Below are 23744 nucleotides of genomic sequence, written 5' to 3'. Positions count from 1 at the left end.
AAAGTATTTTCTCACATATTTTTGAGTTAGTCAGTTGTGGCCATTTACAGTAAATTGTAATCATTTTATAATTAGTTTGTGAAAAATAAAGTTTTTAAAAAGTGTTTTCGAAGTTAATAATTTGAAAGTCACAATTAATGATTGATATTAAGATTTTGTTTAGTAACTACAATGGATATTTAGATTTTCTTAAGTGGCTGCAATTGTCACGAACGGTGTCAAAATTGCAATAATTGAAATTGAAACATTGAAATATATTTAAAAGTGATATTATACCGGTAAGTGAAAAAGATAATTGTGATCAATCCACTAACTATTCGTTCAAGTTTATTTTTAACGTTTTCTTCAGATTTGGATACGATTATTTGATTAGACACGTTCATCTAAGATGCCATCTACACACCATGGGTATCAAGAACGATCCAGAGTTGGTGTAGGAAGTGTACAGATGAAATTGCAGGTCATTTTATAAGTTCCCAATGCGGGGGAGCCTCACAGTTTGTCTAATGACATTAAAAGTTTCAAGGCAAAGCACCTGATTGGGTTCTTCAAAGGATTTCGGGATTTGGTAATGTCAAGTGGGGCACGACAATCCTTTTGGAGGACCTCAACGACCTTTAGTCGCCCACTACGCTACCATGAACGTGGGTGTATTGAAATAAAACAAAATAATATTAAAAACAATTTTTAATAGATATTTCATTATTAGAACCATATACTTTAATTAGAATGTATTTCATAGATAATTTACGTTTTCTTAAAACAATTAATATTTACATATAATACAAAATAAAAACATAAAAATGAAGTAGTCGATTTCTATAATATATATATATATAATATAATCAACTAATATAGTTGAAAGTGACACTAGTAAAAAAATATAAAAAAAGGTGAAATCCGTTCTATGAAAGAAGGTTTTTTCTTTAAATAAAACTCAACAATAATTCTACCCAATCTCATAGAACTGATTTCAATATTAGAGTTGAGAATCTTTCTAAGACGGTACACAATGAATATTTTTTCCCAAACATACACCCAAAGATACCCTAATTTTCATTTAAATTTCTTCTTTTTTCATATAAAATATTAATTTCAAATCAAAACTATTCACTATAATCCTGTATTATGGAATCTCATATTTTCAGAGGGATGGAAATTGAGAATATTTTCTGTATTACTACTACAATTATAAACGGGATAGTAGTTCAAATGTAACATTCCTAACTTTTGTATTTTCATAATATTAATATGTAATTCAAACCAGCAACCATACATCATTTTTTCAAATATCAATAAGGAATATTTTAATTGAATATTTGTATATAATTATTGGTAGACAGTGATTTAAAAAAATGAAAGGCACACACAGAATAACAACATTATATAACCAGATATTTCAAGAATCTCAATATTATTATGCAAAAACCACAACAAATTATGAAGATAAGTTTTGAGCAATGAGGTGACTGGAATTTTTTTGCAAGTAAACTTTTGGACACATTTCTCGAGATAGAGAAGTTTGTAACAGCATCTTAACATTTTTTTCAACTGTCTTAAATCACTTTGGAGTCTCTCCAAACCTCTAAACAATCTAAAACTTTCCTGGATCATCCAAAACATTCTAAAGTTCTCTTATAATATTTTGAAGCTCTTTAGGGCATTATGAAAGTATTTGAGAGCTTGTAAGACTTCGTGACATTTTTCAACTGTCCTTTAAGACTTTGATACCCTTTGGAGCAAATTAAAAGTCAATATTGGAGATTGAGAAGCTTCTAGAAGCATTTTGATATTTTTTTAAACTGTTGTAAATGACTTGGAAGCCCTTTGGAAGAAACTGAAACTTTCCAATAGCATCTGGAAACTTCTATAGATAAGGAAATTAACTAAGTACATTGTTGAAAATTGAGAAGTTTTTAAAATCTTCAACTGTAACTTCAAAATCTCTCTAAAGAAACTAAGACTTTCCAGCTTCATAAAGAAACTGATAAAAAAAAATTAACTTCTAGAAAAATGTTTGGAGAGTTATAAAAGCATATTCACTTTATTTCAACTGTCTTGAATCACTTGGATGTCCTTTGGAAGCTTCCTGACATTTTTTAACAATCTTAAAACAATTTGAAGTGTCTTAGAACAAACGGAAACTTTTTAATTTATCTGGAAAAGAGAAAAGTAATTGAAAAAAAAATTTGAATGTAGTGAAAAATCTATAACATTTTGGAACCTCTTGGAATAGAGAGCTTTTTTGTGACCTACAAATTCTTCAGAAAACTTTTGGCAAATAATCAAAAAATTGTTTTCAGCTGTTAAGAAATTCAATTTAGGAAAACATACAAACTTTGCAAATGAGTTAATATATAAAAAAAATTGTGAAAACGGTTGTAAGAATTATGAATTCCAAATTTGGTCTGTCACATTTTTCCAACAGGAAAAATCTCCATTTATATTTTCCTTTTAGTTATAAAAAATTTTCCTATACTTGGATAAATTACTAAACTTCAACACCCAATACTCTATCGACGACATAATTGTACCTTCCGTCTCCCGTACTATTTTCTTCATCCCCAACGTTTTTATTACAGTCATTTACTTCACCAACAACACTCTGTGACGATTCTTCGTTCATCGGTCTTTTCGTACTATCGACTATCGAATGATGGCACTCGTCTTGAGTTGGGAAAAAAGGTACTATAGAATCAGATCGGGTAAAGAACGCCATTTTTTCTCTGCAAAAAAAAAAATATTCGAAATCATCTATTAAACGTTTAGAACACTATAAACTTACTGGAAAGAAATAACGTCCGGTTTTCCATTACCAGCCTTCGATTTTCTCAGTTTGTAAATTTCCTTCGAAACCTTCCTCAACATCTTCTCAATTTTCTTTTCTTCTGCCGTTTTCGCCGTCCTGCAGCTCTCCGCTTGAGCTATCAGATTTTGGAACTGTCGGTCCTCCAACAAATAAGCTGCCAATTCTGTATCACCTGCAACGATAGTTTATTATTGGTCATAAGTGAAGTACAGTTGATCTAAATTGCATGTAGAGACATTACTGTTAATACGAGGTTCGCTAATTATATTTTACAGTCTTATTTCCACTATTCCTGATCGACTGCAACAGTGAATGTGGTGGAAAAAGCCTTAAAAGACCTGCATAGGGACCACTGGAAATGAAATTAAACTCAAGAAGATATAGTAACGTTGATAGAATGGATGGTTAAGGCACATTTGGAAGAAAGGAAGGAAAGCAAATATTCATTTGGTAAGTCCACCTTCTTCTACTCGCCTGTATCTCCTCAATTTCGTTATGGTTAGGTTAGTCAATAAATAACATTCCTGCAATCAACACAGCGACCTCCTTTGAAATTGTACTTGGAGTGCTTTCAACTGGTATACTGATATCAGATCCTTGCGTGTCTCCTTGGATTTTAGGGCGTTGGCTCATAAAGGTCCAAAACATAGTTTTCCGTAGGTATGTTGGGACGTTCATTCTTCTAAGTACCTGACTTTGCCAGTGCCAATACCAGACAATACTTTCCGCCTCTCAGCGGAGATAATTTAATTGGCAACAGCGTCGAGGTTTGAGCGACCCTCGCAGAAGCCATATTGTCTATTGGACAATGTTTTTATCTGAGATTGATTCTTCCATAGATTGTGTGCTCAGGTAACTTCCCTGCTGTGTCTAGCACGTAGTGATGACGATACGACGAAGGTTTGTCACTTTTGGGCAAGAGAACCAATGTTTCTATGTATTGTGGAAGATATCTTTCCGTTTGGGATGTATAACCACTATAATAAATTTATAAATGATTTAAATTGTACATACCTTGTTCTTTGGCAGTTTCCAGTCTTTGTTTAAGCTCTCTCAATCTACCCAACTCTGAGTTGAGTTTATCTAAACGTGTATGTTGGGCTTGAAGATCTAATTCCAAGTCTATGGAGGTTCTGGCTGTTGGGGTATGATGATTTTGCGTTTTGGTTGTTGATAAAGCGGCCATAGAACCGGACGGTCGTCTGAAACGTAATGATCGTCGTTCGACGGCGTGTCTTTCGAATGGTTTACTACCTCGACGGTATAAAGGCATAGCGCTGTCGCTATCGCTTCGGTTCAGTTTGCAAATGTATTGATTTTTGGAAACGTGGGCGCTAGGCGAGAAAGTTTGCGACCTAAAATTTAAACAAATCACCATAATCCTGATGCGTTATGTTATTAATTATTATATTTACCTTTTTATAGCTCCTCTATCTTCAATTACAGTTCCGGGTTTAGCAGCTTGTAGTCGCATCTGTTTAGCTTGTTCTGGATGGAAAGCGCATTCGGTGTTAGTTTGTTTATCGTAATATTCGGGTTCAACATCTCCTTGTTCCAAAACAACGTCCAATTTTTCATTCGGCCTGAATTCTACAGTGATACCTTCTTCTTCGCATTCTTCATCGTCGTCTTCTAAATCTTCATCGGAATCTTGAGATTCGTACTCTTCGGAATTTTTGAAACAGTCGTAGAGTTCCTCGAAATTAAGATTTATAGTTGGAGGGAATACGGTTTCTTGATTTCGGGTTAAAGTCGATGTTTGGGAGGATATTATCGTGGAATCGTCTGAACTTTCTTCTTTTCCCGTATGTTTATCATCGGATCTTTCACGTAATGAAAGATCGGATTCCTGTTTTAGATGGGTTACCGATGAAGATACATCCTCTTGTAATGAAAGGATGTTGTACCATTTTTGGGATACGTTGTGGATATTAAAATCTGCTAAACTTACTTGGGCACAACCCTAAAATATAAAAAATATAATTGAGATAAATATTCATCTGTCAGATGGACTTTAAACTTACCACGCACTTATCCTGTTGATCTACTATTCTAGTCCAGACGTTAATTTGTAAAGTTTTCGTAAAAAGTTTATTTGCAGGTACTGGTATACTGAAAGCGTCAGTGAACGTTGCCTTCCTCAAATCTTTCACATATTTTGTACAAAATACCGAAGGATGTGACGATACGGCTGGCAATAACGCAGCTTTGACACAACTGAAATTATAAATAAACTTTAATAAATAGCTATTAATAAACTTTTTTGGAACAACAACTAGAACATTCTAAAAGCTCTAGAAACATTGGGAAACTGTTTTTATAATATTGGAACAACTATAAAATTCTCCAAGCTAGCCTTGAAAATTTTAAAAGCTCTAGAAATATTAGTAAACTTCTTTAAAACATTCGAGACGTTTTTGGAACTATTAAAATATTCGACGGACTCGACTACAAGATTCTAAAAGCTCTAGAAACATTATGAAACTTTTTTAAGATTGACACATTTCTAGAACTATAGCATTCCATAGACCCGCTTAAAACATTCTAAGAGCTGTAGAACATTCCACAAACGCCCCTAGAACATCCTAAAAGCTGTAGAAATATTAGTGAACTTTTTTTATGATATTGAGACATTTGTGGAACAACTAGCACATTCTACAGACCAGCCTAGAGTATTCTAAAAGCTCTAGAACATTAATAAAAGTCTTTTTTTAATAATAAGACATTTTAAAAACAACCAGAATATTCCACAGAAGCGTCTACAACATTCTAAAAGCTCTAGAAATATTAGAAATTTGTTTAATAAAATTGAGACGTTTTTGGAATAACTATAGCATTCTATAGACTCGCTTAGGATATTCTGAAAGGCTCTAGAAAAATAAGAAACCCTATTTTATAATATTGAGACGTTTTTGGAACAACTAGAACATTTTACAGAAACAGTGAAAAGCTGGAAATATCTAAGAGCAAATATAGGAGTCTAGATTTAAGGATCTAGGAAACTTTAAAAGGATTTTAGAACATCCCTCGACATTTTCAATCATATTGAAACAATTTGGTACTTTACAAAGAACTCGAGAAAAAATTTGTGTGTTCTAAAATAATTTAAAACAAAATTTTAGAATTTTCCAGTTCAGGTAAAACAAGTATAGACAGTTTCAAATGACAAAAAAAAAACTATAACTACATTTTCAACACTCTGGAACATTTTGGTTGATTTTTTTTAATCTGGAAGTGTTGGTGACTTTTTGGAAACATTTTTAAGTTCTATCTGAAACTCTTGAGACTTTTTTGGCCATTCTGCTACTTTCTATGAAATTTTGAAACTATTTAGAACATTTTCAGATTTAATTAAAATAATTTCTAATACAAAAAAAAATAGAAGAGAGAAATGATGAACCTTCTACAAGATTTTGAGGCATTTCTAGAATAAATCTGGATAATTCCAGATAATCCAGGAAAATTACAAAACTTTTCAACTTTACTAGAAAACCTGAATATTTTGTAACATTCTAAAACCTGTTTAAAGCGAACAGTCCATTTTGTAATTGCTATAAAAACCATTAAGTGAAAGTAAATAAATATTTTCAGGTTTTTTGTGAAAACTTTTTGACCAATCCGTAATATTTCGATCCTTCCTTGGAAATTATGACACCACATTTATGAAACTGTCTAAGATATTTTGGGAAAAAAATCAACTAGTGAAACCGTTGAGGAAATTTTGAAACATTTCTGATAAAATAAGAGAGAAAAAACATTTTAATACTTTGTTTTATAAATTTTTGTAAAATTTGAGCTGATTTCACAGTTCTAAAAGTTTCATAGTAGTTGAAAAATTACTTGAAACGTTTTCTGATTGCCAAAAAAAAAAAAATGGTGATACTTTAAAACTTCTTAAATATATTAGAAAAGAATGTACTCACACTTCTGAATTATTTGGAATTAACAAAGCACTCAAATTCCTCGCTTTCTCCACCACAATGTTGAGCATACATTCAGTCGTACTATATTTAAGTTTAATTTGTACTTGGGCGGTTTCCATGTCCACATCCTGGACGAAACCCAACGAAACCCTCTTCCTATTCGACGCTTCGAACACACCCGAATCACCCGCGACCGATTCGTCACTAACCGCCGCCGAAACGGATCTAGTGTTTGTCCCCGAGGAAGATGTCCTTGACAACGCGGCACCTTGCAGCATCTCGTCGTGATCTATCGCCGGCGTCGATTCCGATATAGGAGATAGAGGCGGATCTCCCGAACTTTCGTAGGAATATCTACTCGGCCTACCGAGACCTGAACCTTGCGACATGTTAGTAGCCTCCAAAAGGTCCGTTAGAGGAGATAAACTGGGGAAGGAGCTCCTTTGATGGTATTCGGTACTACTAGTAACTTGTGAATTGGGAAGCATCAGTTCCACCAATCGTTCGTGTATCTGTAATTTTTTGTCTCTTTTTACTTGATCGTACGCCGGGGGCGGTATGATGTTCGGGAGATTCTCGTACATAGGAGACACGGGAGGTGACACCGAACTCAAAGAACTTCTCGGCGATAAAGACGGTTGGGATCTGCTAGGCGACGGAATATGCGTCGTACTATCGCTATTTCTCAATAATCTCTCTACTCGTTTATGCAAATCTGCCATGTCGATTGGTTTGTCCGTGTTGTTGGTACCGGTGCACTGCGGACCGCCGTATATATCGGTAAAACTCAAACCGGAACTCAAAGATCCTTTACTGCTCGTCGTCGATAACGAACCTAAACTGGAACTACTACTAACCGACAGAGTACTAGCCGATAGAGTTTTTAATTGGGATTCTAGTTGGGTCATTTGTTTTAAACCGTCTTTGAGTTGTTGTAGGAGTAGTTGTTTCTCTTCGTGTAACCTCAATCTGTCAGCTATCGCTCTATTCGATATTTCCAAAGCCCTATTTAAATCTTCTTCTAATTTTTTACATTCTAATTGTATGTCGCTCATTTCTTCTTCAGATCTCATCCTGGGCGTGATACTTCTCAATTCTCTCAATAATTGTTCTTTCTCTTGGAACAACAATAATCTGTCTTTATCAGATTCCACTTGTCCGGGTTGTACTTTTTCCTCCAAATCCGCTAGTTTTTGTTGAATGTGTTGTACCCTCTTCCTAGCTTCGTCGTATTCTAATCGCATTTTCGCCATCTCCGCTAATCTGGTACCTATCGGTACTAATTCGCAAGATAGATCCGTTTGGGAGGCTGTGCTTAATTTCTCTTGAGGTAAACTGAGGGTGGATATGTCCGGGGAACTTTCCGAAAGTTGTAATCTGGTTAAATCGTCTTTTAATTTGGCTAGTGATTGCATCAAATCAGCTTTTTCTTTTTCTCCCGATGACAGGGATTTTTGGATGTTTCTCAATTCCGCCATGATGGCTTGAGCTTCGGATATGTTGTAGCAGGTTCCCTGTTGCAAACTCAATTTCTGCTCCACGCTATAATAAAAATTTTTATTAAATTTATTGACAAAAATATATAATAAAATTCAAAATAAAGCTGATAAATCAGCATAATTAAATGATTTTTGATTGAAAGGAATGGAATCGATGCTAAATTTATATGAAGATACCAAACATTTTACTAAATAATTGCCAAGAAATAATTTTGATGTTCAAAAGAATAAAATGTTGTTCATAACAAAAAGCAAATTTTTATTCCAGTGAAATGTAGTCAAAAAGGGAGATTTCTTTTTGTTTCTAGCTCTGTAAGCAATTACAGCAACTTACATTAGCAACAGATTCAAAATGTCCTTGAAAATATAAATTTTTTATTATTAAAAACAATTTGGGAGGCAGTAACTTTTTTATCCGGTGTATAGTTCTCAAAAAAGTGACAGGATATCTTCTTTTCGCTCTATCAGCAATTACAACAACTCGCATTAGCAACAGGTTATAAATTATTTAAATTTAGCCATAAATATAACAAATTTTCTTTCCGAACCATGTTTTTATGATAATTAACTCACAATTAATACTATTTTTTTTTTCAATTTTCAATAAATTTTTGATTTATCACAAAAAAAATTCAACTTACTTTGTAAGAGTTTCTACACCTCTTTGTGTATAAGACATTTCGTTCCTAATTTGTTCTAATTCTGATTTCAGCCTGGAGACCCTATTTTTCGCCAAAGCCACATCGGATTTCAAGAGGTCAGGATCATATTTCGTACTTACGCTACTGCTGGAAGAGCACACTGAAACAATTCAAAATAATTAAAAATTAACAAAACCATAGAAAATAAATAAAATTCTAAACTCTAATATTGTTTATAATTTTCCCAATTTTCAACATAAATTATTAGTTAATAAGCTAATTTTATCTGTTCTTCAGTATCCCCTGGTGGTCGAACTTTAACCCATGTTTGCACACTTTTAGGCGTGACGGACAACTACAAATTCTGGGGGTAACCCATAGTACATCAGAAAATATCCTGCCAACCTCAAAAGAATAGTGTTACTTTGCAAAACGGGCCAAAAACCTCAAGAAAAACAGTATTCTTTGGGAGGAGTTTATGTATGACAAAACAATGAGATGCAGTCCAGCACAAAATATATTTTTAGGTATAGAAGCAGGACTCCAAAAATAATCTAGTAGACCCAGGAATTCAGTAACAACATTTATACTGAACGTATAAAGCTAAATAATCTCCATAAGTTGAAGAAAATAGTTAAACATTATTGATAGTTGAAAAAAGTACTGATGAGTTCGTCTACTGCTTTCCCCAGTCTTCTCTGGAGTATATGATTTTCATACTGCCTTCCACAATTTGTTTTTCTTATCTTTCCTTCTGTCTTTTTACAAACATTGTCACATCTACCTCACTTTTTGTATTTTTATAAATCCTTTGCTGTTCCCTTATGATTATTTTTTTCCATGGCTTGTGTTTATTCCCTCAAATATTTTCTTTCAGTGTTTTCTTTTCCCAAATTTTCAACATGAATTTTTCTACAATTGTTGCTATCCCTGTTTCACATCCATAAGTCAGATTATTGTTCAAAAACAAAAATTTTTAATTCTCTACATATCTCATTCGATTAACTTCGTCTTTCTACCGTTTTTGTAAAATTTAATTACATCTGGGACTAATTTAAATTTGATTTCACATCACATAGTTTCAATAATTTTTTTGTTGATAATTGTCTTGATAATAAATAATTAATAACTTTTTATATGAAAATAGTGAAAAGTTTTTTTACTTACGGCTAGTCCTGGACGTGGTTAAATTAGTTAAAGCATTGTTGAGATGGTTGTATTCATTCTGGGCTAACAGTAATCTCTGGGATTTAACTTGGTAAATATCTTTTTTGGCCTGAAACAAAAAAAAATACGTTTAATTGAAGTTTGATTAATCGAAGACATGAAACAAGTGAAGCTAATTCATTATCTTTACAGAATACTGAATAATTACAAAAAAGTTTCCTGTACCGAAGTAAAAAAGTTAAACTTGTACATGTTTCTCAGTGTAAAATGGAAAAACTCCGGAAAGTAAGTGATGTTTCATTTTATTGGGACAAGTAGAAATTGAGTTTTCACTTCCTGAACAGTTATTTTGTAAAAAAACGTTTTTTGTTATTTTATATGAATAGCTTACATATCGTCGCAAACCTCCAAAGCCCAAAATTTGCAAGTAAGACAAATGTTATTTTAAATAAAGTATAGAAATATTGGCCATATATCAAATTTCGAGAAAATAATTAAAGAAAAACAGTACAAGTAAATCAAAATACTATTATTATATCATATTATATATTTTTAAGTCTTTCTTTTAAATACGTTCAGAAATTATGTATCTAATGGTATCAAAATATTAACAATTAACAATATTTCGTTTGTACACTTGAGTTATTTACTTACTTATTCGTTGTTGTTAACTCAAATTCAAGATTTTTAATTTTGATAATCGTTATTAAAATGATGAATAACAACATTCTTCATATAACTGTTTTACATTAACAACTTATTCTTAACCGCCACTAACCTAACATAACCTAACTTTATTGAATGATTAATACACAGTGAAGTCGATTTTATATTTAAATATTCCAAAGTAAACTAAAACATTTTTTTACTAAATATCCAATTATAGTTGCCGCGATCTATAAATTAATAACTTTTATTTGGCCAAATAAAATTAAAAATAATATATATTAAAATTTATTTATTTATATCGATCATAAAAACTACTTACAGGAACTCTAACTCTCGAATATCCGATATTAGTACTAACATCAAACATCACTTCATTACTTTGTCTCAAACTTGCGATATAAGGAGACGGTAAAGTTCTAAACATTCTCACTGGGGCGGTCGTTTGCGATCGTCTTCTCGCTACCGCCCCAGACAAATATTCCGGCGGTAACGTGTGTACGTGCAAAGGTAGAGCAGCCACTTGGCCGGTCGGTATATAGCACAAGGGCCACATCGCAACTGATGATGGCCCAAGTCTTTCTCCCTGTGGGTCTTCTCGGTCGAGTCTTTCGGCCTTGGGCCGTCCTTCGCACCCTACTACGCCCAACACCCGACCCGGGCCATCTCTCAGCACACTATAATTTCCGTGTGCATTCCACAGGTCACGAGCGGGATACATAGGCGGATCGCCAGAGGGTACACAAAAATATTAAACAATCTAGTTTTAAAACAACCAAAAATATTGTTTATATCAAACTATTATTTTTGTTTTCAAAACATTTTATATAAGAAATACATTCCAAGAATGGGAAAGTAAATCAATTATATCTATATAATAAAAATATATTTAATAAGATTCTATTTGTTAATAATTTATATTTTAAATAAATAAAAAAAAACTTCGTATTGAATTTTGTATATGTTCTCAAATATATAATATCACGTATAATTCAACAGAGCCCCTTTGAAATTTAATCTACGGTCGTCTATGCCGGATTCGATGAAACAGAAGAAAAGACGAAGATAGATAGAGACGGAACGTCGTAGAGAGACGAAGAAACAAATTAAAATCTGAAAGAGACAAAACGATATGAGACGATGGCGGCGGGTTCGTAGCCTCCAGCGATACAATACATTGTTTCAGAGCCAACTTGACGGTTCTTCGTTCGCTGGACACATGGCGAGGGTTATAGTTAATTCGACACAGTAAACCAAAATATTGACAATAAATTCATGAGGTGATAAAATATATTTGAAAAAAAAAAAAACGGACTTTATCTGTAGTAAATATTGAAATTGTGAAAAGTAAACATATTTTTATCTATCAATAAATGCGATTAAAAGTGTGTTACGAAAACACATTCCTTAGATAACGATAGCAATGTTTCGGATGACTACATTCGATAGGCTTTGTACTAATTACGATGAGAGAGTATAGCGTGGATATATTTAGAAAGAGCACACGTAAATTCGTGGCACTATAATTATTTGTTTATAGTTTCCAAGAACTGCGAACGGTATTTTAAAAAATTAAGGAAGCTATGAAAGTAAATTGGTTGGATTTATAAGAAAAGGTTTTTTTAGAAAACTATTTTTTGTAACAATCTAAACATTTTTTCGGCGTACTTAAGATAAAAATGTGAATTAAATTTGGGAATTATTTAATTAACGTATAAAAATTTGTTTCTTGCTAATATTTTCATATTTTTTTCGCAAAATTCTCAAAAAGTAATCAAAATAAAAAGGACACTGAAAAACATCAACTTTTCGATTTTTTCTAACCCTTTCCAAACATTCCCGAAAAAAAAAAAAACAATAATCGTGCGTTTCCCAAAAAGTTACAAATAATTTATTTTTTTTTCCTTCAAATTAAATATCGATTTTGATAGTAATCCTAATATTTTTGACGAGTAATTAAAGTATGCTGGTAGCTCGACCTTTTTTTCGTTTGGTTTTTATTTTGATTTAAATACCTGTCCAATTGACGATTGGCGACATCTGAAACATTCTTGACATAACCACGCCGAAGGATTCAAGTATCTGGTCGTTTTGAACGATAGGAGATCTCGAAGCACATACCACAGTACGAAATAAATGGAATATAATACATGGTGTTTAAAATCTGATGTGTCACGTTGAAATTTCTTGCGAAATACACGTAAAAAATTTTAATATCGGATTTCGTCATTCGCGCCGTTTTTTTAGTACGTTTACGAGTTTCATTATAGTGGCTAAGGTTACGTGGCCGGTAATTTTGAATAAAATTTTTCTATTACTTCATTATGTTTTTATTATATTTTTATTTGGAAAATGTAACAAAAATGAAATGTTAATTTTCACAGTTCAAACATTTTCATCAAGTTTCATTCATATTAATTTTTAATGGGGATAATACACGTTGCAAAAAATTTAAGGTCATATTGATTTATAACTTTGCGAAGCAGTGGCGGATCAATTATTTATAAATTTTTATACTATGAAATCTTCAAAATAAGAAAACGAGATATTTCTTGAAAATTACTACGTCCAGTAAGAGAGAAAAAAATAAAAAAATTCAAATTTTTTTGATCATAAAGTTTTTTCTATTTTGAGTTTGAATACTGAAATTTCATCACTTTTTTACGTAATAAAATCAAAAACTCCTCGATTTGTCTCCGAAAAGTGTACTTTTTTGAAAATTTCAAGAAAAAAAAACCTATCATAACCTAAAAAATATCAATTTTTCGATTTTTTATGACAAAAAATTGGGTGAAACTATTTCCGAGTAAGGTTAGGTTAGTTTTTTTAAATTGTTCCTTTTCGCATGTACTTCTTGGACAAAATAGTACGTCATTCTTAAAAAAAAAATTTAAGACCACTTTTCGAAGACAAATCTAGGAATTTATGTTTTTTGGATTTCATATTGGCCAAAAAAAAATTTTTATTTTCAAGTCGGGGTCTCCCTTAATAAACTGAAAAAATGAAAAAAAATATTGAAAATACCAAATTTTAGATTTTTTACTATATACTGAATAAAATGGACACGCCGTATAAAAACATTTGATTAATCTGTGTAGGGCAATCACACATATTCGACAAATTTTCTGTTCAGACCTAGGGCATTCGACCCTCTAACCCCCTTCCGTCTGCGACCTTGAAAAAAGAAGAAAAATAACCCGCTAGCTAAGCATACGAAATACCAATCTTGACATCCGTATCTCGGCATGCCGTTGCCGCGACGACCATCCGCGCTATCGTATACTACATATACAATGTTTTAGTTAGAGTGTGCTGGATAAGGACGCGAGAGAGGAGACAGAGAGGTAGAGGACGAAACGCAGACGACGAGAGCATTGGAAAGAGATGGATAGATGACGGCGGACGTAAAGCTTTAAGGTGGCGAAAAATTGCACCAAACTTTTCAATTTTCGATAAATATTATCTGAAAAAGTTATTAACTCGATGAATCAATTTCGTCGATCGGAGAAGGGATTTTATAAAAAAAAATTTGCAACTAACCAAGATGATAATTCAAGATTTGATATAATTTTTATCGTTTGCAGTTGATTAGTTATACCAAAGATTTTTTCTGGATTATGTATTTTTGGTCACAAAAAATTTATATTTGCGTGATTTCACAAATATGATATTTAATTGTTTTTATTAATTCGATCGTTTCGCTTTTTGTCCGAAAAAAAAATGATATATTCATTCAAAAATTATGGATTTTATTATTGGGCAAAAAAGTGTTCAAATTTTGGTTTTCAAACTTTAAAAATTGAAAATATCAATTTTTCGTGTTTTTACGTGGATCCATTTTCCAAGCGTTCGCCCTCTTATATACCTCACAGGTGAGAAGTGACGTGCAGTAAAAGTGATAAAAGGCTAATTCTGTATAAACAAACGGCATTTTCAATTTTGAAATATAAAAAAAATTGATTTTAATAAATTAACAATATGTGAAATTTCAGTTAATTTTTATTATAAAATTTATCGAGTGCAATTGGTTCCGGCCCACAGCGTGCGTTGCAACGACTACCTGTGTTACGCCGCACGATCTCAGCAGGCCACCGCATTCCACCGATCGTAAACGATCTTTTACGAACGCGCATTCCTGACATGCCTTTCGCTATTCATTCAATTCATTATGTTGTACTCCATACATGAGCACTTCTTTATAAATATTATACAGTACGCGCCGAAAAACTATCTTTGAAATTTCAATCACAAAATCATTCGGTTCGGGAAGTAAAACATCTTGTTTTCGGATTGATCGTCGAATTTGAATTTATTTGAGTCCGGGTACCTGGGAATTTTTCAGATTCCGAAATTGTAGGAATGTTAAGATTACGTATCGGGTCTGATTTAGTGCATTCTTTACTTTTTTATCTCGATCTAATATAATAATTTGGAGGTAGTTGTTGAATAATAGAGAAAATGATGGAATTTCATTGTGAATTTTTTTCTCAAAAAAAAAAAAATATTATTAGGATGCCGGGAAAACTGAAAGATATGTGCGCAGAGTCACGTACACTTATTTTCGAATAAACTTTTACAAAATTTTTGACCTCCGAGGGCTTTTTCAATTGTCTAAACATGTAGTAGTCGCAGGGTGATAAGTCTGGACTGTAGGGGGTATTATTTTGATATGGAACGTGAGACGTTCGACTCTCGGGAATGCCCCTCCATTTCGGAGCAATAAGCTAAGATTAACAACATCGCGAAAGAAAAAAACAATTTACCAAGCGCACAAATTAATAAACGAAGTTAGTTTCAATAATCTGACAAACGTACTCGACGAATATCGAACTATTAAGTACCCAGTATCGGTGTACAAACTGTCTTAAAAACTAAATCAAATCATATACAATAATGACTATAAATAATCATTAAATCAGTAGAAAAAGATATTTGTGGTCATTTATAGGACACTTTGAATCACTTAACTATACGTTTAACCGGTCCTATCACGAGTGGTGAGACAATTCACGTGTGTTTTGCTCTCTTCCTTTCGCCTACACACTTTAGACGACTCCCAACTTTATTCAAAGTTCCAACAGTTTGGAAAACCCATCGCGCGCCTATTTGGCCATATTGATGGCGTTCGTGGATGATAGATTTTCAAAAATACGATGCACCTTCATAGTTCATTCAGATGCCGATAATTCGTCGAGGTATTTCAAGTCAAATTGATAGTTAGAAGGGGAATTATTCAATTTCCACCAAGATGCCCAGATCTTAAGCCTTCGGACTTTATATAGGGATATTTGAGACATCATTGGGTTCTAAACAAGAACTGTACGGTGTTTTGACTGTTCAAAAACGTTTTCCTTTGATCTGATGTGTGAGATCTCGCATTGTCGTGATGGAAAATGATTTTTTTCGAACAAATGCTGGTTTACTATTCAGAATTGACCGTTCTATGTTGCTCTAATGGAGCGGTGGCGACTGTCCAGTTGTCCAGGTGACCATTTGCTTCCAAGTGAAAGATCCGACCACGATTGAATTCGGAAAACCAGCCGTGGCACGAGATGGTGCTTCATCGCCAAAAATCGAAGGGATTTGATCGGTACACTGCTGGTTTAATGTCAAAATGTCAAACACTAGTTGGGTATGTGAAAAGACGCAATTGGAAATATTATTCGGGGCTCTAACCGCTCTAAATGAATAAGACAATGAAAGAAATTTGCCCTAAGACGTAATAACAGTCAACCAAATGATTCAAGAAGTCGTATCGCCAAGATTATATTGCAGAAGATGGTTTTCGAGTGGAGTGGCCTGCGTACAGACCTGACCTAAATCTAATAGAAAATTCATATATATAATTTTGATATACCCTGTATATTATTGTTCTTGGCTTTAATTAAAATGGTGAAACCAAATTTCTTGCGCTATCAAAGTGTCTAGGAAATTACCGATAGTAGAAACTCTAAACTGGCCTACGAATGCAATGGCCTGCATACAGACCTGACCTAAATCTAATAGAAAATTCATGGGATGAGCTAAAAGTCAAAAGTTCTATGCACGTAATTACATATTAAAAGTTTAAATCGATTCCTCCCAATTTTTTCTTCTGAATATTCTGAACCAATTTCTTAACATCCTGTATAATTTTTTTTTTGTTGAAAAAAATTAAATGAGATATCTTATAAATTTAAAAAATGTTATAACAAAAATTTGTATCAACTTCCGGTCAAACCAGTAGTTTCCTATTCATTTTGATATACCCTGTATATTATTGTTCTTGGCTTTAATTAAAATGGTGAAACCAAATTTCTTGCGCTATCAAAGTGTCTAGGAAATTTCCGACAGTAGAAACTCTAAACTGGCCTACGAATGCAATGGCCTGCATACAGACCTGACCTAAATCTAATAGAAAATTCATGGGATGAGCTAAAAGTCAAAAGTTCTATGCACGTAATTACATATTAAAAGTTTAAATCGATTCCTCCCAATTTTTTCTTCTGAATATTCTGAACCAATTTCTTAACATCCTGTATAATTTTTTTTTTGTTGAAAAAAATTAAATGAGATATCTTATAAATTTAAAAAATGTTATAACAAAAATTTGTATCAACTTCCGGTCAAACCAGTAGTTTCCTATTCATTTTGATATACCCTGTATATTATTGTTCTTGGCTTTAATTAAAATGGTGAAACCAAATTTCTTGCGCTATCAAAGTGTCTAGGAAATTTCCGACAGTAGAAACTCTAAACTGGCCTACGAATGCAATGGCCTGCATACAGACCTGACCTAAATCTAATAGAAAATTCATGGGATGAGCTAAAAGTCAAAAGTTCTATGCACGTAATTACATATTAAAAGTTTAAATCGATTCCTCCCAATTTTTTCTTCTGAATATTCTGAACCAATTTCTTAACATCCTGTATAATTTTTTTTTTGTTGAAAAAAATTAAATGAGATATCTTATAAATTTAAAAAATGTTATAACAAAAATTTGTATCAACTTCCGGTCAAACCAGTAGTTTCCTATTCATTTTGATATACCCTGTATATTATTGTTCTTGGCTTTAATTAAAATGGTGAAACCAAATTTCTTGCGCTATCAAAGTGTCTAGGAAATTTCCGACAGTAGAAACTCTAAACTGGCCTACGAATGCAATGGCCTGCATACAGACCTGACCTAAATCTAATAGAAAATTCATGGGATGAGCTAAAAGTCAAAAGTTCTATGCACGTAATTACATATTAAAAGTTTAAATCGATTCCTCCCAATTTTTTCTTCTGAATATTCTGAACCAATTTCTTAACATCCTGTATAATTTTTTTTTGTTGAAAAAAATTAAATGAGATACCGTATCTTATAAATCTAAAAAATGTTATAACAAAAATATGTATCAACTTCCGGTCAAACCAGTAGTTTCCTATTCATTTTGATATACCCTGTATATTATTATTCTTGGTTATAATTTTAATGCGCTATCAAAGTGTATAGGAAATTTCCGACTGGCCTACGAATACAATGGACGAAAATCATTTTGACCCATAGACGCGTTTATAAATTCTATCTGTTATTTATTTCGTTAAATCTAAATAAAATTAAATCGAAATATCAACAAATAAGTTCGATTAAGAAAGGTATGCCAACAATTTCGACGAATTCCATATTGTTGTTTCGTCCGAAAATAATGGGGCTTCTCAATGCCAAATTGTATGGCTAGGCGCGCACTTAAAATGGTCATCTAATTATGTAAAAGGCCGGGCAAATACTTATCATGCACGGAATAAAAATGTATAAAAAAGAAGAAGAAAAAAAAAGACCCGTTTCATTTCGCACCCAAGACAGGGACGGATCCAATCTGACAAGACGTTCGCGCCGAGATTTTCGACATTTTTTTTTGTTTTTTCTTTTTTTTTTACATCATTAGGTTTTATTTGTTAATTTTTGTGATAAATCTGAAAACTTTTTCACCTCCAATTTCCATGAATTCGATTTTAATGAAATTTTGACGACAAATAGGGAATACCTTAAAAAACAGAATTTACCCTAAGTGGATGTGTGCTTTTGTCCTAGGGGTGAGTTTCACCCCAACTAGGGGACGAAAATTTTTATGTTGAAAGTAACCGCGGAAATTGATAGAGGAGTAAATTTTAAGCAAAAAATACCAGATTCGAGCCCTTTTAAAAATAGAGTGCTAAAGAAATTTATAAACTTTTAGGTTATGAAATTCCTTATAAATCTACGTTTTAATTGACTAATTTGCTCGAAAATTAACGGAAATTAGGCCAAAAAACTAAATATAATCCAAATTTCCTTTTTAATTGAACAAAATTCCAATGTAATTAAAAAAAATTTACCCCATAACACATAATATATAAGGGACGTTTAAGTATAACATTGTACAAATCTTGTAAATAATTTTTTTGTCATAAGGGATAATTTATAGGGGTTGAAAATTTTAAGTATAATAATATTCAAGTTAAAAGAGATTAAAAAATGTCAATTTGTATTTGTAAATGTAAATTTAAGGTTGTGATGTGTTCTACGGGGTATTTTAAAATTGTAACAAATTCCACACCCCGTACAATATAAAAATAAATTAATAATAAAAAACTGTTACGGCCAAAACATTCGAATAGTAGTAAAAATTCTATAAAATTATTTATTTCGTTAATATCCGTTGAATCTGATACAGGGTTAATCAAAATAGTAATACATTATTTTCTCGGTTGTTTCGAATGAATCACCTTGTATTTTATATGTGTTAAATACTACCAACATATTTTTTTTATCAAGCATTTCCTATAACTATAAATAATAATTCTTGAAATATTTTTCCCTATAAGATTGTAAATAATTTTAAAATGGTGATTACAATCATTCAAAATTTCAAAGGACTAAGGAGGCACACTAATAAATCACCCTGTATATTATTTATTATTGTTTTTAAGACATATTAACATGATATTTGTAAATGTGGACGCTTGGAACACGTCGATTTGAATCAGCATTTCAAATACCACCCCCTGTATATTATTTATTTTTTAGAATTTTTGTTGTAAAAAAAGTATTTATTAAATTATTTCAAAATTAAAATTTTTGATTGATAAATTTTCATAAAACGTCGAAATGGCATTGTTTTTATTGATATAAAACCGTCCCTGACAACAACCTCGACATTCCTGAGCCGTGGCTCGTGCCCGCATGTACGGACGTTCTCAACACTGACCTCACTTGCCTTTTATACGATGTTGCCAAATTGTTTTTTTTTCGTAATCAAAATCGATATTAATACAAAAATATACAAATTACGAAATTATATATAAAAAAAAATAAAAGTCAAGAACTTTTATTTGGGTTGAAATTGAAACAAAATTCGTGGTAATGTTAAACGGCGACGGTTGTACAAGTGGCCACATCTGTGTGTTACTCAGAAAAAAATATTTAATTTAACGACTCGGTAGAAAACACGTATTTTAAACAAAAATTGCAACTGGTTCAGTATATTATAATCGATGACTAATTCATTTGGTATTAAGTTTAGTTTATTACTAATTTTTTTCTTCTTCTGATATCACATTTCTGCCTACGCCATCACTTTGTATAACGAGTAGGTAACTGGATTTGTTTACAAACATTTTCGTATCGTGGCGAATACAAAGAAATTCGATTATAAATTGAAAAATAAATTTTGAATTGAATAATAAATTCAATGATTAGAAGATTCAAATTTTGACCCTACACTTTCGAATTGTTCGATGTGACATTAATAGATTACGACACAGTGAAAGCAAATTTATTTATGACGATTAGAAATAAATAAACATTTTACTAATATAATAAACTAATAGATGCTTAACCTATTTAACACAGGAAATTTTCATGTTAATACTGCCCAAAAAAATATTTCGTTAAGAATCAATTTAAAATTTAACATAACCCTGAATTTCCCTCCGATTTTGATACCACAAATGTACAGGGTGACTCATAGTTTCAAAGTGGATATTTGCGGGTCAAAGGGAAGGGGAAATAAAGTCATTGGCGTGCGGCAATAATATTTGCGGATTGAACGTGAAGAAAGAAATCGATGATTCATTGGCGTGCGGCAATCTTTAAGGAGTCGAAGATGAAATAAAATCTACAATTCATTGGCGTGCGCCAATATTTGGAGGGTCAAAGGTTGAAAAAATAGACGTCATAGGCGTGCGTCAATGTTTAGAGGGTCGAAGATTGAAAAAATCGACGAGTCATAGGCGTGCGGCAATAATATTTGCGGATTGAAAATGAAGAAAAAAAATCGACGAGTCATTGGCGTGCGGCAATCTTTAAGGGGTCATAGATGAAAAAAATCTACGAGTCATTGGCGTGCGCCAATATTTGGAGGGTCGAAGATGAAAAAAAAAATCGACGAATCATAGGCGTGCGCCAATGTTAAGAGGGTCGAAGATGTAAAAAAAAATCGACGAGTCATTGGCGTGCGGCAATCTTTAAGGGGTCATAGATGAAAAAAATCAACGAGTCATTGGCGTGCGCCAATATTTGGAGGGTCGAAGATGAAAAAAAAATCGACGAATCATAGGCGTGCGCCAATGTTAAGAGGGTCGAAGATGTAAAAAAAAATCGACGAGTCATTGGCGTGCAGCAATATTTGGAGGGTCGAAGATGAAAAAAAAATCGACGAGTCATTGGCGTGCAGCAATATTTGGAGGGTCAAAGGTGAAAAAAAATCGACGAGTCATAGGCGTGCGGCAATGTTAAGAGGGTCGAAGATGTAAAAAAAAATCGACGAGTCATTGGCGTGCAGCAATATTTGGAGGGTCGAAGATGAAAAAAATCGACGAGTCATTGGCGTGCGCCAATGTTTGGAGGGTCGAAGATGAAAAAAAAAATCGACGAATCATAGGCGTGCGCCAATGTTAAGAGGGTCGAAGATGTAACAAAAATCGACGAGTCATTGGCGTGCAGCAATATTTGGAGGGCCGTAGATGAAAAAAAAAAATCGACGAATCATAGGCGTGCGCCAATGTTAAGAGGGTCGAAGATGTAACAAAAATCGACGAGTCATTGGCGTGCAGCAATATTTGGAGGGTCGTAGATGAAAAAAAAAATCGACGAGTCATTGGCGTGCAGCAATGTTAAGAGGGTCGAAGATGTAAAAAAATCGACGAGTCATTGGCGTGCAGCAATATTTGGAGGGTCAAAGGTGAAAAAAATCGACGAGTCATAGGCGTGCGCCAATGTTAAGAGGGTCGAAGATTTAAAAAAAAATCGACGAGTCATTGGCGTGCAGCAATATTTGGAGGGTCGAAGATGAAAAAAAAAATCGACGAGTCATTGGCGTGCGGCAATATTTGGAGGGTCATAGTTAAAAAAAAATCTACGAGTCATTGGCGTGCGCCAATATTTGGAGGGTCGAAGATGAAAAAAAAAATCGACGAGTCATTGACGTTCGGCAATATTTGGAGGGTCAAAGGTGGAAAAAAATCGACGAGTCATTGGCGTGCAGCAATATTTGGAGGGTCGAAGATGTAAAAAAAATCGACGAGTCATTGGCGTGCGGCAATAATATTTGCGGATTAAAAATGAAGAAAAAAAATCGACCATTCATTGGCGTGCGGTTTTATTTTGTGAATCGAATCGAAATAATTTTTAACGTTTGAAAGTAGATTTGTCTTGGGAGTGGATTTTCGAATATTTTGTAAACGTCGGCAAGTATGTAAAACCAATAAATTGTAAAAGCGGAACAGCAACGTCGAGTGTCAGGCGGTGCTAATAGAGAAACGAAAATTTTTTTTGTCTTTAAAAGACGAAAAAAAAATTGTGATTGTTACTAAAATGAGAGAAAATGTACATTTTCGATCATCTACAGTGACAAATCGAGAAAATTTTGTTAAATATTAGAAAAATACAATTTTTAAATTTTGACTTACTTCTAGAACATCTTGAGCGGTTATGAGGTAGTCTCTTAACATGGCTTCCTGTATGGCTCGCCATTCTTGTCTCGGGTCTTCCAATTGCGTTATTTCTGAAATAAAACATCAAAAATTGTACACATAAAACAACTATAGCCCCACCTGATTTGTTCATATTATATTATTTGAATATACGCATGAGAAACGTCAGCATTAATTACTTTTGTAAAAAATCAGGCGCAGCTATAAATAGAAGTACAACGACAGCAAATTATACCCCGAGAAATGTTCACATGCCGAACACGTATTTTACGAATGCCATTCTATGGATTATAAATCTTCCAGGGTATTAGAAACGACTGTTTTTAGAAACGAATTTCCCTTCTACATTGAATATGATATTAATTTTTTTCATTTTATATACTTACGATTGACGTGATCGATATAGTAATGTCCGATATGACCGTCGAATGCTTCTTCCCATCCTAAAGGTAACTCGTTTCCTATACAATCGGCGAAAGTTTGGGGTTTGGTATATCTGGAAAACAAAATGTCGTATTGGCTATTTGAATCCTTAGAAATTGTTTTTAAAAACCTTTATTGACGACCAAAACTGCAGCAACTAGCAATATGATCGATAAATTCCACCAAATGGCGAAAGACGACCCTCAGATTGAGGTTAAAACGATAAAAAGACCTTTTTTTTTTTAGTTTGGGAACAGAAAATAATCCGAGGGTACTAGTTCTGGTAAATAGGGTGCATGAGGTATTAATTTTGGCCATTGCAATAACCGATGTGTAAACTGGTGCCTTCTCTTGATGAAAAACACTTTTTTGAGCTTGATTTCTCCGCTCAAACGTTGCAATAAGTTTTCGTAATACTCGCAGCTGCTAGTTTTTCCTTTTTGAATGAAAATCACCCCAAGCGCATACCAAAAAAACCGACACCATGTCTTTGGAACCGGTTCTTCCTTTTCAGTCCATTGTTTTTTCGTTTCGAGCGTGAAATTATGGATCCATGGTTATGAATCGGATTTATTTTTGTTCCATTTCTGTCCTGTCAACATGTCAACTGTCATTTCAGCGACAGTTGACCGCCATGTTTGTTTAGTGTCAACAAGTCTCCCCCAGATTCAGCATTTC

General features: G+C 33.1%; 1 protein-coding gene across 2 annotated transcripts in view; it reads right to left on the bottom strand.

Moving 5' to 3' along the window:
• Positions 1-672: 672 nt before the first annotated feature.
• Positions 673-23744, bottom strand: part of LOC130441138 (protein kibra) — a 29816-nt gene continuing 6744 nt past the window's right edge. The window contains exons 2-11 of one of the 2 annotated variants that reach the window (XM_056774699.1): positions 23030-23139; positions 22620-22714; positions 10040-10148; positions 8873-9032; positions 6733-8274; positions 4834-5026; positions 4225-4772; positions 3824-4164; positions 2786-2981; positions 673-2726 (exon numbers count right to left, since the gene is read on the bottom strand). In XM_056774699.1, coding sequence (XP_056630677.1) covers positions 2492-2726; positions 2786-2981; positions 3824-4164; positions 4225-4772; positions 4834-5026; positions 6733-8274; positions 8873-9032; positions 10040-10148; positions 22620-22714; positions 23030-23139 — 3529 coding nt within the window. In that variant the 3' untranslated portion in view covers positions 673-2491. Of the gene's footprint in view, positions 2727-2785; positions 2982-3823; positions 4165-4224; positions 4773-4833; positions 5027-6732; positions 8275-8872; positions 9033-10039; positions 10149-11027; positions 11438-22619; positions 22715-23029; positions 23140-23744 lie in introns of those variants that run through there. The other variant, XM_056774690.1, reaches the window with a different exon arrangement.

Source organism: Diorhabda sublineata, chromosome 1 (assembly GCF_026230105.1).
Source record: "Diorhabda sublineata isolate icDioSubl1.1 chromosome 1, icDioSubl1.1, whole genome shotgun sequence".
Lineage (NCBI taxonomy): Eukaryota > Metazoa > Arthropoda > Insecta > Coleoptera > Chrysomelidae > Diorhabda > Diorhabda sublineata.
This window is presented reverse-complemented; position numbering and strand designations above follow the sequence as displayed.